The 15,373-nt window shown below is 36.1% G+C and overlaps 1 protein-coding gene across 1 annotated transcript; it reads right to left on the bottom strand.

The window, feature by feature from the left end:
* Positions 1–5,686: 5,686 nt before the first annotated feature.
* On the bottom strand, positions 5,687–6,619 carry LOC100950136 (olfactory receptor 8D2). Its single transcript, XM_012809540.1, has one exon. The coding sequence runs from the start codon at positions 6,617–6,619 to the stop codon at positions 5,687–5,689; it is 933 nt and encodes a 310-aa protein (XP_012664994.1).
* Positions 6,620–15,373: the final 8,754 nt, after the last annotated feature.

Below are 15,373 nucleotides of genomic sequence, written 5' to 3'. Positions count from 1 at the left end.
TCATTGTTGTTTGGCGGTCCGGGCTGGGGATTCGAACCCGCCACCTTAGGTGTACGTGGCTGGCGCCTTAGCCGGTTGTGCTATAGGCGCTGAGCCTAAAAGCTTATTTTCACTGTCCAATGTTAGCACTATTTTTTGGACCTCAATTTTATTTTTAAAATTTCAAAATATCATGGGGATACACATGTTTTCACTACATCAGTTTGTACCATTAAAGTTATGAGTGTTCCCATCACCCAGATAGTGAGCATTGTATTTTCAGGTGTGATCTTATCCATTACTTCCCTCCCCCTCCTACCATATTGATTTCCATTGGGTTTGACCTCCATATATGCACATGAGTATTGATGGAATAGCACCAATTCAAGATAAGTACACATGGTGCTTCTTTTTCTATTTATAGAAGAATGGTCTCCAGTTTCATCTAGGTTGTTACAAAAGATATTAGTTCAACATTGTTTATGGGTGAGTAGTATTCCATGGGGTCTTCTTCATAAATTCTTTGCCTAGGTTGATATCTATAAAAGTTTTCCCAACATTTTATTCTAGAATTTTCATAGTTTCATGCCTTAAATTTAAGTATGTTATCCATCCTAAATTAATTTTTGTGATTGGCAAGAGATACAGATTGAAGTCTGTCATATATCTTAAGGTCTGGTAAAGTAATGCCTTCCAATTTGTTCTTTTTGCTTAAGATTGCTTTGACTATAGTGGTGTTTTCTGGTTCCATGTGAAGCATAAAATTATTAGATCTGAAAAAATGATGTTGGTATTTTAATGGGGATTGTACTGCGTCTCTAAATTACTGTTAGTGTAGATATTTTAATAATGTTGATTCTTCCAATCCATGAGAATGATCTGTTTTATTTATTTATTTATTCATTTATTTTTGCAGTTTAGGGCCAGGGCCAGGTTTGAACCCACCACCTCCGGTATATGGGGCCGGCACCCTATGCCTTTGAGCCACAGGTGCCACCCGAGCATGATCTGATTTTCCAGCTGTCTATATCCTCTGTGATTTCCTTCCTCAGTGATCTGCATAGTCCAACACTGAGTAACAAAACAGAGGCAGCAATAAAACTATCTTCCAACAAGTAAAAGTCCTGGCCTGGTTGGTTTTACAGCCAAATTTTAACAGACTAAAAAGACAAATTGGTACCCATACTATAGAAATTATTTCATAACATCAAGAAGGAGGGAATCCTCCCAAACTCACTCTATAAAGCCAGTATTACCTTGATGCCAAAGCTGAGAAACTTTGGTATCAACAAAAGTTGATACCAAACTTTTGGTACAACAAAAAAGGTAATTACTTACCAATATCCCCATGAATATAAGTGCAATTAGGGTGGCACCTGTGACTCAGTGGGTAGGGTGCCAGCCCCATATACCAAGTGGTAGGTTCAAACCCAGCCCCAGCCAAACTGGAACAAAAAAAATAGCTGGGCATTGTAGCGAGTGCCTGTAGTCCCAGCTACTCAGGAGGCTGAGGCAAGAGAATTGCCTAAGCCCAGGAGTTGGAGGTTGCTGTGAACTGTGACGCCACAGCACTCTACTGAGGGTGCTAAAGTGAGACTGTCTCTACCAAAAAAAAAAAAATTGTCAATTAAATTCTAGAAAACAATACAGTGGCACATGAAAAAAAAAAATCCACCATGACCATGTGGACTTCACCTCAAGGATGCAAAGATGGCTGTCATATATCAATGTATAAATGTTACCACATAAACATAAACACCATATAACCCTCTCAGTAGACACAGAAAAAGACATTTGATAAAATTCAGTACATTCAATACCCTTTTGTGATAAGTAATTTTAACCAAATAGGCATAGACGTTATATTACTCAAAACTATTAAAGCCATACATGGCAAATCCACAGTCAACATTATATGGAAGGGACAAAAACTGAAAACTGTCTGTTCACAACTATAACTAGACAATATTGTCAATAGTCACCATCTCTGCTGAATATACTGCAGGAAGTCCTGACCAAAACAATCAGACAAGAGAACAAAATCAAGGGTATCCAAATAAGAAGAGGTCAAACTGTCACTTTTGCTGACAATATGATCTAGAAAACCTCAACAATCCTGCCAAGAGACTCCTAGAATTGATAAATAAATTCAAGAAGGTTTCAGGTTATCCCAGGATGAAGGAGGGAAGAGGAGGGGGAAAGGAAGGAAGGGGGGAGTTTGGATGGAGGGAGGGTAAACAGTGGGACCACACCTATGGTGCATATTGCAAGGGTACATGTCAAATCTGTAAGTGTAGAGTATAAATGTCTTAACACAATAATTAAGTAACCAAGGTGAAGGCTATGTTAACCAGTTTGATGTAAGCATTCCAAATTGTACATAAAATCAGCACATTGTACCCCATAAATGCATTAATGTATACAGTTATGATTTAATAAAAAAATCAATATACAAAAATTAGTAGCATTTCTGTACACCAGTGATCAAGCTGAGAGAAGCAAATCTAAGACTCAATATCTTTCATAATAGCAATAAAGAAAGTAAAATACTTAGGAATATATTTATTTTTTATTTATTTATTTTTATTGAATGGTAACTATGTAGGAATATATTTAACCAAGGAGGTGAAAGACCTCTGCAAGGAGAACTATGAGTCATGTTTACTTTTGAAAATATTTTGGAATTTGAAATAGTCTTTAAATTTTGATATGGTTCTGACAGTAAATAATAGTTATAATTTTGGGTTGCTTCCTTATTATTTTGTGTGATGTGTTTACTTGCCAAACTAAATCTTTGGCAGTCCTATGATGGTCAACTTATTGAAATTTATTGTTGTTGTAGGAAATCCAAATTCTCAGAAGTGTAGAGTTGGCCAAAATAAGTCAAATGCTCTATTGCTTCTCCTATAAATGGATTCGGATTAGACATCTTTCAGTACCTTTCAGAAAATTTTCCATGAACTCTTGCCCACTGAAGCCATCTTTACTTGAATTTCTCTTTACAGAATTCAATAATTATTCTTCCTCTGATGCTATACTCTTTCCCATGACTGCAGTTAATGTCATTCAATGGCTTAAGCAGCTCTAGCCTATTTCACAATTCATCTTGTCAAAGGTACCTCCCATTTCATTCAATTGAGGAATATGTTCTCCTGGTATGGAGACACCATCAGAGGGGATGCAGTGCTTTGGAGCTACCTGAAATTTTTAGGCTGTACCTGCTAGAAACACCAGAGTTCCCCAGTGAAGTACCTTCTTTAGTGAAGTGAATGATGAACATCCAAAAATCTCTAGTGAAGTTAATACATAAATAATATGTTGATACAGTTGACCTAGAATTGAATTTACTCAGTAGCATGTTTTAGTTTCATTTTTTTTTCCAAATAAGAATAACAGCATTAAATGTAGAAAAAAGTGTCAGGAGCTACCAGAGATTCCATGGGAAGAAGTTTTAGAACAGAATAAGGAGGAGCAAGATTTTGGCAGCTATCAATACCTTGGGAACTTGAAGTCCCCTTGAAAGGAGCATGGCTGACTCCTATGCACAGACACCACCCTCCTGCCTTAGGGCTTAAACTGTGCATCCCAATGTAATTCACACTATTCAGAAGACCATATGGCTAGGAAAATAGAAAGGAAAGGGGTGGGGTGGGGAGGCCTCATAAGCGAGAAGAAAAGGGAAGGAATAGAAAGGATCAGAAGGTGATAAAATGAATGAGTCTGAAAGCCTCAATGTTGAAAATGAACAAAGAGATTGGTTTTGTCATCTCCCTAGCTAGGGTTTGACTCTTCTCAAAAGTAGGCCAGATAGAACTCTGTTTCAATCCCTATTGTTGGATAGTTCAAAAATTCCTAAACTGACTGCTTATATTTTAGACAATTCTGATTTTTGGAAGAATCTTCCTTAATTGAGAAAAAGTGTGCCTTTCTGTAACTTTCTCCTCTTCAACCAAAACTACTATGGTAAAAACTCCTACAACTTCAACAACTAACCTTCAGCCCTGCTAATGTGTAACCTAACAGTCCCCCAATATCAGCAATTAATCTCTATCCTCTTATCTTTATTTTCTCTCTGAACATTTTACCTCCTGAGATTGTACTGTGTATATGTCTGCCTGGTAATTACCTTTTTTTGAAACTAAAGCTTAAATCTAATGAGGGAAAGAACTTTGTATTTTTGGTTCATCTCCTTATCACATAAGGGATATTGTCAGGCAATTACTAGACATTCAACAAGTATTTATAAAATGAATGATCAAGAGAATGAACTAATCGATGAATATGTGATGTCAATTTCCTTTACCACGGCCACATTCCTCAGAATATACTTCAAAATGCCAATGGCCCCTTGAGTAGTGATATCCACTAAATAAATTACATTCCAATAGATCTAGTCTAATTACTATAGCGCAAATGATGACCGGAACATTTCTCACTCTGCATACCAAAATGTGGCTACTGTAGACAAGGTCACATTATGGAGCTGCGTTTTTTACTTATATTGATGCCATTATCATCAAAAACTTTTAATTCTCAGTAGCCAACCAGTGTCTCTCCCACACTTGTTCATTTTTGTATAAGTATAGAATTTCATATTACCCATGTATATTTTAATATCATTAAATCTGGCAATCACCTTGTGAATCAAGATTCTCTCATCCATCAATTGTTTTTACAACTTCACATTATCTGAAAATATGACCAAACCTCTTTAACGTTCTTGTTCAAATCATTGGCAAAAAGAAGTACTATATCATACAGCTTGATTCCTGGCTACTTCATGCACATATCTCTAATAGGGAGCTCTGTAGTTAGGAGTACAGTGATCTGAAGGTCATGCCCTGATACCTGGAATGATGTCCCAATGAGATATTATTTCCGTTTTCTGAAAGGATTGAATTCCTGCACCAAAGGGAAAGTGAGGATGAAGGTGAAGTCATAGGTTATGAAAAATCCTGGGAATCATATGGGGTAAGAAACAGCTACAGATTACAAGAGAAAAGCAGCATCATTGGTATCATTAAAATAGCTGTTCTAATACAAAGTCAAAACTGAATTCACTTGCCCAGATGGGAGCTATGCTCTACTGGACTTTGTGCTGGACTGTGGTAGCCTGAGCGATGGCCTCTGAAGAGAAGGAATAGGCAACTTCTGGATAGTTACTAGTGATGTTTACAAAATGTGTATACGTTCTTGATAAAATTAGCCTATGTCTTTGACATTTTTTATACTAAGTTGCAGCATAAACATAGTTCTCTCTCTCTCACACACACACACTCCCACCCTACTCCATCTCAATATCCTCCAAATTATATAAAGGCTTTGGGATTGAAAAACAACTCCTCTCCTCAAAATGTTTAAAAGCATTATTCTTTCTGCCCTTCAGGGATTTTGATTTTCCAATTAACTAACTCTCTAGTTCTCATATTAAGCATTTTCAAAATTAACATATCCAAAATATTTTTTTATGTTCATTGCCCTCCCTCTTCTGTCAACTTCTTTATTTCTAGTACTTTTCCAAAGCGCATTAAAGATTAGAAAATTATGTTACTTGATAATCTGCAAAGATGTCTCAACCATTCTCAAGTATGAAATGCATAAATAATCATGAATTTTTTGCCCTTTAAGAGAGAAAGAAAATTACAAAAAAACTATGACAAATTTTATGTTTTCTTGCTTTCTATGAGATCCCACTTTGTCAAGATGTCTACCTATACCTATCCCCAACCACCTTTCTCAGTGCATTCTTCACATCCTTGTTTCTCAGGCTGTAGATGAGAGGGTTCAGCATGGGAATCACTGTGGTATAGAACACAGAGGACACCTTCTCCTGTTCCATAGTATTGCTGGAAGGGGGCTTGAAATACATGAATGTTATAGACCCAAAAAAGATGCCCACCGCCATGAGATGGGAGCTACATGTGCTGAAGGCTTTGGACCGCCCCTCAGCAGAGCGAATGCGGAGAATACTAGAGAGGATAAAAGCATAAGAGACGAGGACAGCCAGTGTTGGTGCTAAGGTATTAACTCCTCCAATAATGAACAGCAGGATCTCATTGATGTGGGTGTTAGAGCAGGACAAAGTCAACAAGGGGAGAATATCACAAAAATAATGACTGACAATATGAGACCCACAGAAAGACAACATTGACATGCGGGTAGTATGCACTGTAGCCCCAAATAACCCCAGAGAATATACCACAGCCATCATTATAGAACAGACCCTATTGGACATGATAACATTATAAAGCAGCGGGCTACAGATAGCAACATAGCGGTCATATGCCATAGCCGTCAGAAGGTAGCCTTCTGCAATCACAAAAATAAGGAAGAAATAAAGCTGTGTCATGCACTCCCAAAAGGAGATAATGTTCTTCTCTGACACAAAGTTCACCAGCATCTTAGGGGTAATGACAGAGGAGTAGCAGAGATCGATGAAGGACAAATGACTAAGAAAGAAATACATTGGAAAGTGAAGTTGAGGACTGATAGTAATTAAGAGGATCATGCCCAGGTTCCCTACCACGGTGACCACATATATTCCAAGGAAGAGGAGAAAGAGAGGCAACTGAAGCTCTGATCGTTTTGTCAGCCCTTCAAGGATAAACTCAGTCTCTAAAGAATGGTTTGAAGTAGCCATTTCTTACAAGGTACTCCTGTAGGAAGAAATAAGAGAAAAGAAGGACATTCGGCATTTTCTGACTCCCAAAACAGAATGCCATGCCCTGTCTTGACTGTTTTCTTCCCTGATAGCCTCATCTGGTCCATGCTGAGGTTCTTTCCCCCAGCCCCTTAAAAGCTCAAGGACAAAGACTACCAGCATAACCCAGAGCCTTGGTTTCACCCAACCCTGTTGAATACTCCTCTTTAAGTCAGAACCCTTTCCTCTGTTCCCAGACTTAAACCCATAACTACCTTACTCCGGAAGCACAAACTATCTATACCTAATTAGCTTATCATTGCTACCATTAAAATAAGACTGACTACCCTGTTTATCTGAGCATATACCAATAGAACATTCAGACTTCGTTACAACATGCCTTTCGGTTTAGGTATAATGGTATCAAAGAAGTTTATTTCAATTTCCCAAGCCATCTACATTAATCAGTGCAATTAGCATTCTTTAGAACTGAGATCAAAGAAAAATAAAAGATCTCTGCAAATAAAGTGTGAACACAAAAATAAATTGTAGAAAATGGCTCTAATCAATTCATACCCTCAATATCTCACTCTTATTCTTTGAATGGAAAATTGAGTGGGCAAGGACATTCTTTGTTCAGTGTTGACATGGTTGATAGAAATGCAGAGTCAAAGACCAATCTCAGACTACAGTTTAGACCTTTCCTGTTCCAGAAAAAGAAAGAAATAGGAATGACTATCGGGTGTAATACCCGAGCCATCAATGAATCACTGCCTCGTCCCCGACCACGCTCTGCTGTCTATTATTGATGGCCAAACTCTCAGTGACATTGCTCTCCCAAAGCTGTTGGATCAGAACTGGAAGAGTTCTCATGCAATGATTTAGTTTTCCCTGAATTTCAAACAGAGGACTCAGGGTTTCTTGGTGTCAGGTGAAACACTATATATTACCCGAAGAATCAAGCTTGATAATTTTTCATTGGGTTGTTTGAAAAGCATAAATCATCCCTTTGATTAATGATACACAAGAGATAAATATGCAATATCATATCTATGTTTTATAAATTCTGTTAATGTATTTCCAGAATGAGAAAAAAATCAATAGAGGAAAACACCACATGGAGTGATATATAATTTGCTTTTGTTATGAAAAACATTCTTATGATAAATAACAAAAATGTATGAAAATTTACTGCAACATATTTTATACACCTTATACTCTATATTAAGAGTGCTAAATGTATGTGTTGACTTAAAGGCTGAATTAGATGCAATGGTGTTAGCTTCAAGAACACAGGAAAGCCATGTTCCTGAATTCAGGAAATTAGGCAATACTCTAAGAGAAAAAGCATCCAAGTTGCCAGTGTACAACTCTACATAGCCCCATGAATAATGAATACAATATTGGACCATCTTCAGTCAGATGTTCTGACCTTGTTCACGGAATCACATGAGTCAGGATGCAGCCTAACATTTTTGTAACTCCTACGGAAGCCAACAAGCTACGTAAGTGAGCTGGGAGAAAAGTGGGGCATTTTTGGTTAGGATCTACTTGGTGGGCACCAAAGCTGTCGGACAGGCTCACACGGAGCTGACTACATTTCCTATTATAATTCCAAACAATATAGACATTAATACCACTAGGAAGAGTTGTCTCCGGGCCAGAACCAGAGCATCTCTATCTATCTCTGTCTCTCTCTCTCTCATTGTAAACAGAGTTTACAAAGCCCATTAGAAATAAATTAATTTAAATTTCACAATATCCTCTTATTAAAGTGTATTCACTTTACAGTCTATACTGGTCCTCTCTTATCACCATTCCATTCTTTGTCTTAAGACATAATGTTAACATACCTGAAATTAGCCGGGACGAAGCAGCAAATTCAAAAGGAGCAGGATACAGGAGTGAGCAGTGAGCTGTTAGAGCTGAGGGTAGAAAGAAGACCAGTTTAGCAGCATCAAAAGAGACTTGCAGAAAATTGTACCCCACGAAAACACCTATGTCCCCAAAACAGCGCATGGGCATAAACATGATTGCCCTGGGTCATCAAGAGAGCATTTCCTTGTTTTCACTATCTTCAATCCCAAACAGCAGGGGGACAGGAAATGCCATGTGTAAATTTTCTGTCCAAGTAATTTAGTTAACAAGGCATCTTAAAGTTTAGAAAAAATAATAAAGCATTTATGCAATGAATGAAAATGAAATAATAGTGCACCAAATTAAAATGAAAGTGAGTGACCTATTTTTCCAGGCAGTAGGCTCCTCTGTGAGCAGATAAAAAGATACTGCTTTGTCTCTCTCTCTCAGTCTTTTTTCCCCCAAGGCTGGTGGCCTACAATTTTACTGCTTTTAAGGCTTTCGAATGCTACCACTATAAGACAGAAAAATGCCAGCTCTTTTTCTTGAGAAGCATAAATGCATCAAGAAAAGTAACTGGTTATTTGCACCATCAGCTATTCAAAAACATGGGCTCATTCAAGTTAACCATGAATATCCAGGATTTTTTTTTTATTTTATTAAGTCAAATACACATAGATCATGGATACATTCATGCATATGTAGGGTACAGTGTGCTGATTTTTTTTTTGTACAATCTAATGTGATTACATTTAACCAATCAACATAGCTTTCACCTCATTTACTTGATTATTGTGCCAAAACATCTACATTCTACATTTCACAGATTTGACTCGTACCCTTGTCCTATGTTCCATAGGTGTGATCCAATACCCAGGATTTAAATTAAATTTTGCATGTAGTTGCCTAATTAGAATATAAAATTAAATTGCATCATTTTTCTTCTTTTATTTAACATAGATATATAAATACAAGACAATCTTTCATGCGGACCCCTCACTTTTTAAACATACAATTATCTAGGGCTGTTATTGATCTGTTCTTTTCTCCCACTAGAAAGATAACATTTAATATTTTTTAAATATTAAATTAAATTTAAAATTTAGGTATTTTTGAAAAATACCTAAATTAATCTGTTGGAGAGCATAGAATATAGAATTATAGTTATTGAAGAAATCTCAGTGTTTTTCTCATGTCTGTGTTTCCTGTGTTTGTTATTTTATCTAAAGCAAAGGTTACAAAACATCTGTATAACTTTTATCAGAATGAAATCTTTGTTAATTTCAAGTCTTCTCAGCTAAGACCATATCATGACAGAGGGAAAAGCTTCTTCTCTGAAGTCAGAAGAGTGGGCTGTGAGCATGACCCCACTGCGTGGAGCAGCATGTGTGTGACTATAGCCGGTCATTTACTTTGACACTTTATTTCTTCATCTATAAATAAGGTAGTTAGAAAGATAAAGATCTGTACAGAGTTTTGCAAACTTTAAGCCACTATGTAACTATTGGTTACTATTTTACATTTATTAACTAATTTCTGAGTTTGTTGTTCAAATGTACTCCAAACTCCCCAAAGTGGCAGGGCCCCCTTCTCTAGGGGAATGAACGAGAAGGTAGATCAGAGTCTGCATTGTTTGAGATCATCAAAAGAAAAGCAGCATTTCTTCCCGGGTTTTATCAAGAAGAGCCCTCTCATTCAAGTGGAAAAGCAAAAAACATAAAAAATTATAAGAAACACAGAGGTCAAGACATTTCTGGGGTTCCTACAGCTACTCTGGAAGAATTGCCAAGATCTGGGGACATTTTGGAGGCGACGAGTAATAGAATATTCTGATTCCCGTGTAGAAGGGGATCACATGGGTAATTATGCCAGCTCTGTTCCTGCAGACAGTATTTGATATACCACAACCAAGTGAATAATAATCAAGAATAAGTTAGTGCCCAGTCACAATGCAAGTTTGACAATTCAGTACCAAAATTGCCACTTGTGTCTTCCATTAGATGTGATTTAACTAGCTAAAACTATCTGTAAAAGAAAAGACCTTCCAGGTAAGCCTGGAATGAAAGAGATTTCAGGACAATAAGACATTAAAATGTTGGTGCCCGCAAGGCTTGTTTGGTTCATTAGTGGAAACAACAAAGCTGAAATGCAGATACTGGGAAATTGAATCGAAGAAAGTATAGCCAAAGTCATTCTGGGTATAGACAGAAAATAGGTAAATAACTACAGATACGCTTTGACTTACAGTGGGATTATGTCCCAATAAAATAATCATGGTGTGAAAACACTGTAAGGCCAAAAGTCATTTAATACCCCCAATAAACCCATCCTATGCCAAGGCAAAAAAATCATAAGTGGAACCATACTAAATCCAGATGGTCCTTGACTTAAAATGAGGTTATGTCCAGATAAATCCATCTTCGTCTTAAAATCATAAATTCAACCATCACAAATCGGAGACAATCTGCATATACAAAATTCAGGCTTACCTTTTTCCAGGCAAAATTTTCAAAGCATTTGGCTTTGCTTGCAATGTATGTTTTTATAGTATTAAAAAAAAATAATTGAGTACAATCTCAAGAAGCAAATGCATACAATGGCATAATGATGAGTTTTAATGGCACTTGGAAGCCGTTCTACCTGTAACCAAATCTTAGTTTTGTCACTTACCAGTTTTGTGACTTTGGGCAAATTATACACCTATTTGCTATGCCATAGTGTCCTCATGTGTAAACTGTATCTTATAGGGATTTTATTTTTTAAGGACTAAATGTATCAATAAAATCTGAAATAGTAAAAAGCCTGGCACATATTTCATATAATACAACTACAAGACATTATAAACTGCTCATCTTTAGGAAGTAATTGCTAATTAAAGCATTTAAGTAGAGCCAATCCAAATACTACATAGTACTTATAAAAAACTGATAACCATTTACTTAAGACAGTTGCCTTTCAAAAACTGGAATCCTAGCACTTAGCGGAAATGTTGAGATGGAGCTTAAAAGTATATGACTAATTCCCAAAGGTTTACAAAATCTCTCAAGATTTGGCTCTCTGTGTAATACACAATTAATGATAAAATAAACTAGAGCTTTTCCACCTGCTCTCAGAAAGATTTAATCACCCAATAAATTGGTTTCCATTAGTAGAAATCAATAATAAATTATGCTTTGTCCTTCCGTAACACTTTAGAATTTACAAAGTGTTTTGTCAGCCATTACTTGTCTGAATCTCTGCTCTAGTTTATCTCAGATAGCCCCAAAGAGTTTTGCTGTATGGAAAGCTTCTGAATTTTTCCTACTTCATAGTCCATCTGCTTTTTTTAATAAAATCACTACAAAATTTTCTTTCATAAAATCAATACGAGATTCAATAATTTAATTCAAATCTCAACTTTCTACTTTGTGATATAATGTCAGGTAATGTAAATATTTCTGTAGTATAACATAAGAATAAATCACTGACAGTTCAAAATATGTCAGATTGTGCTATTAATATTCCTTTCTGATGCTCTCCTTGTTAGATTGAGACAGAGAAAGTATAGCAGCTATTATATTGGAGGCCAAGCTCTAGAGTCAGCCTGGTAAAACAATAGAAATTAAAGTAACAGTAAATTATCATGTCTTACATTATATCTATTTGAAAGCAACACATGGAACTCTTCATCTCAGATATAGTCATATTTTCCAGCTTATTGAAGTATCTCAGGTATTCAAAAACCCCACATAATTAACGTATACAATTGGATAATTTTGGACATATGCCTACACTCCTGTTGCCAATCATCACAATCAAGTCAACAAATATATCCGTCATCTACAGAAGTTTCCTTATATCTCCTTGGATTTTGCTTTTGGATTTTTTTAATCTTTTTATGATTTTTTGATAAGAACACTTAACATATGGTATATCCTATTAAGAAGTTTTTAAGTGCACAGTAACATATTGTTAACCATAGGCACTAGGATATGTAGCAGATCTCTGGAATTTGCTCATATTGTCTAACTGTAACTTTATATTCATTGCTCCCATTCCCTGGAACCACTACTCTATTGCCTATTTCTATTCCTTTGATTGTTTTAGATGACTCATTTAATAAGAATCGTTTAGTGTTTGTTTTTCTTTGACTGACTTATTTCACTAAGCATAATGTCTTCCATGTCACAAATAGAAGGATTTCCTTATTTCTTTAAGACTGATATTTTGTTGTATGTATATGCCAGATTTTATTTACCTATTCCTCCATGGATGGACATTTGTGTTGCTTATATCTCTTGGCTATTGTGAAAAGTATTGCAATGAACATAGGAGTGGAAACATGTCTTTAAGATCTTGATTTCAATTCTTTTGGACATATTCTAAGAATTAGGATTGCTATATCATGTGGCAGTTCTATTTTTAGTTCTTTGCAAAACTTCCATGCTATTGTCCATGTATAGGCATTCTCAGCCTATGCACTGATAAAAAATACAAAAAAGTATACTTTTCCCAGGGCAAAAATCTACTAATGAATTGAAAAGTTTGAAGAGAGAAATTTTTGAAGTTGATGAATTAACCAGTGGAATTCTAAGAGAATTTAGTTTTGAGAATTAAAGTGGTTTGAGGAGAGAAAAACACAAAATGTATTAATAAAAAGAATGACTATTTCATTTTAATTGAGGCCAAGAATGTATGTTGGGAAAGCTAAAAGTCTATTCATAAAACTAAGAACAATTTTTCAAAGATTTGAGTGCTCTTATCATAGAAATGGACTGAATACTCTAAGGAGTCATTAAAAGGATGCTGAATAGAAGACTGGCATGCAGTTTCCTGTTCCTGAAGATGCTAACCTAGGTTTGAAAACACTAATATTTAATCATTGTTTGTGCTTGTGATTAAAATCTGAAAGATCCAGAATGTTCGGAATATGATCCAGGAAAAAATAAGCTAAGGACTGGGCAGTTGGTTAATATGTCACTTCATATGGAAGCCTTTCAGTTGGCTTTCAAGGCTTTATTTTACAAATACCCTTAATAAAATATTTGTTTAATGCAAAACAGAAAAAAGAAGAAGAATGGCATGATTAAATAACTTTTGTAGATAAATGAACTCAAAGATGAAACACAATAAATCAGAGGTAGAGTCTTGGAATAGGGCTCAGCAGAAGGGTCAGGTGACAATGAAAATGATGTGACTTGAGAGACACAAGAGGATCTTACATGGTATGGAAAATAGGGGATACAGACTTGAGGAATAATTGGAAAATTACCATGTTTCTCCATCTTGGAAACTAGGAGAAGGACATTGTCATTAACAAGAATGAGAAGAAAGTGTTTGGGGTGAAATGTTGATGAGTTCACCATTGGTAATGTGAAGAATGAAGACAGAACTCAGCTTGCCTTCAGTATGTTCTAACAAGTACATTAAAATGAAGTCTATATTCCTCACCCACCACCACCACCATGAGACTGCCCCCTTCCTAAGTAAACAAGCTCCTACTTCCCTAGGTCTCCACTATCTCCAGGAAGACTTCACTGCTTTCCCCACGACTGAATTGGATTCTTCTCCTTGTACCTCCATGTGTTTTTACCCCATTGTAGAATTTACCAGAGTATTGAACTTGCCTGTGTGTTCACTTTACTGTCTCTCCTTTTAGATTGTAAGTTCTTTAAAGGAAGGAATTCAAAGAACCTTACAAAGGATTTTCCACTTGATAGAAACTTGTTAAAAGATTTGATGGTGCATGTTATTACTGGTGGTCGTGGTGAATTGAAGAAGACAAAGCTAGCAAAATAAAGAAGAAAGTTACCTTAATTGATGTGACTAGACAGACGTTATGTGGAGTGAATGAAATCTTTTCAGAAGGTGGAAAAAGGGCAAATGGAAAGTGAAGGCATAGTTCATACCTATATTCTATGGAGCTACCGCTATACCCAACAATGGAACCTCATTGCTGAACATCAATATGGTCACCTTTGAAGTCCTCTCCTTGGCCATCTGGGGACCATAGTGATGTTCATCAGCGAGGTATATAACACTTCTTTTTAGGATGAGTTCATGAGCTTAATCATCTGACCTCATAAAACTATATCAGTTGAATGGTTGTCTGATCTATCTAAAATTCTATCTACCTGATAGTAGATTTAAGAGATAGAAAGAGACCCCCCAAGAAGGTAAATAAACCATTAATGACAAGTGTTGTAAATTAAACAAGATGTCCTTCCTAACTATAGTGGAATTGGCAGGAGTTGCCTATAAAGTATTTGCAGTTTGAAAACATACATTGAGAACATCTATGGTTTTCATGATGAAGATTTCTAATGTTTGAATTCTATACCATCTCTAGTCTTCTGAGTATATAGAGAAAATTTAAAATGCATTTTAGGGGGCAGAGCTCTGAAAAGGTTGAGAAATTCTGACTAGCTGCTAAGACTTTGAAGGCCAGCACCACATATCTTCCTTATTAACCTTGGATCCCAGTGCTGAGAACTCGGGGCTAGTGTTACATAGATAAACACAGCAAGAAGTGCTGAGTAATTCCTTTGACTAAGTAAATAAATATATTTCAGGATGCTAATGTATTGGTATAATTTGCTCTGAATCTTCTGTAAAGCTAATGATGGTTTGATTATCCCTATGACTGTATCTTTGAACAAAAGATTCATTTTTTACTTAGAGTCATAAAATTTCAATAATAACTAGTGTGCAGCCTGGTTCCTTGTTTTTTTTTATAGCTCAGGTTCATTAACTAAGGGAGAAAGGTCAATTTTAAATATGAAATATACAAGGGGTATCAGGCAACATCAGGATTTAAAAACAAGGGAAGAAGGCAAGAAAGAGCAAGGAGCTATGTCATACCCAGCTGTAACTGTATAACTTTTGTTCAGAATTCCCTCAAAAGTTGCAGTTAGTTTA

The sequence above is a fragment of the Otolemur garnettii genome, unplaced genomic scaffold (genome assembly GCF_000181295.1).
Source record: "Otolemur garnettii isolate 467f Iridium unplaced genomic scaffold, OtoGar3 scaffold00108, whole genome shotgun sequence".
Classification (NCBI taxonomy): Eukaryota; Metazoa; Chordata; class Mammalia; order Primates; family Galagidae; genus Otolemur; species Otolemur garnettii.
The sequence above is the reverse complement of the archived record's forward strand: the minus strand, read 5'-3'. Positions and strand labels throughout refer to the sequence as shown.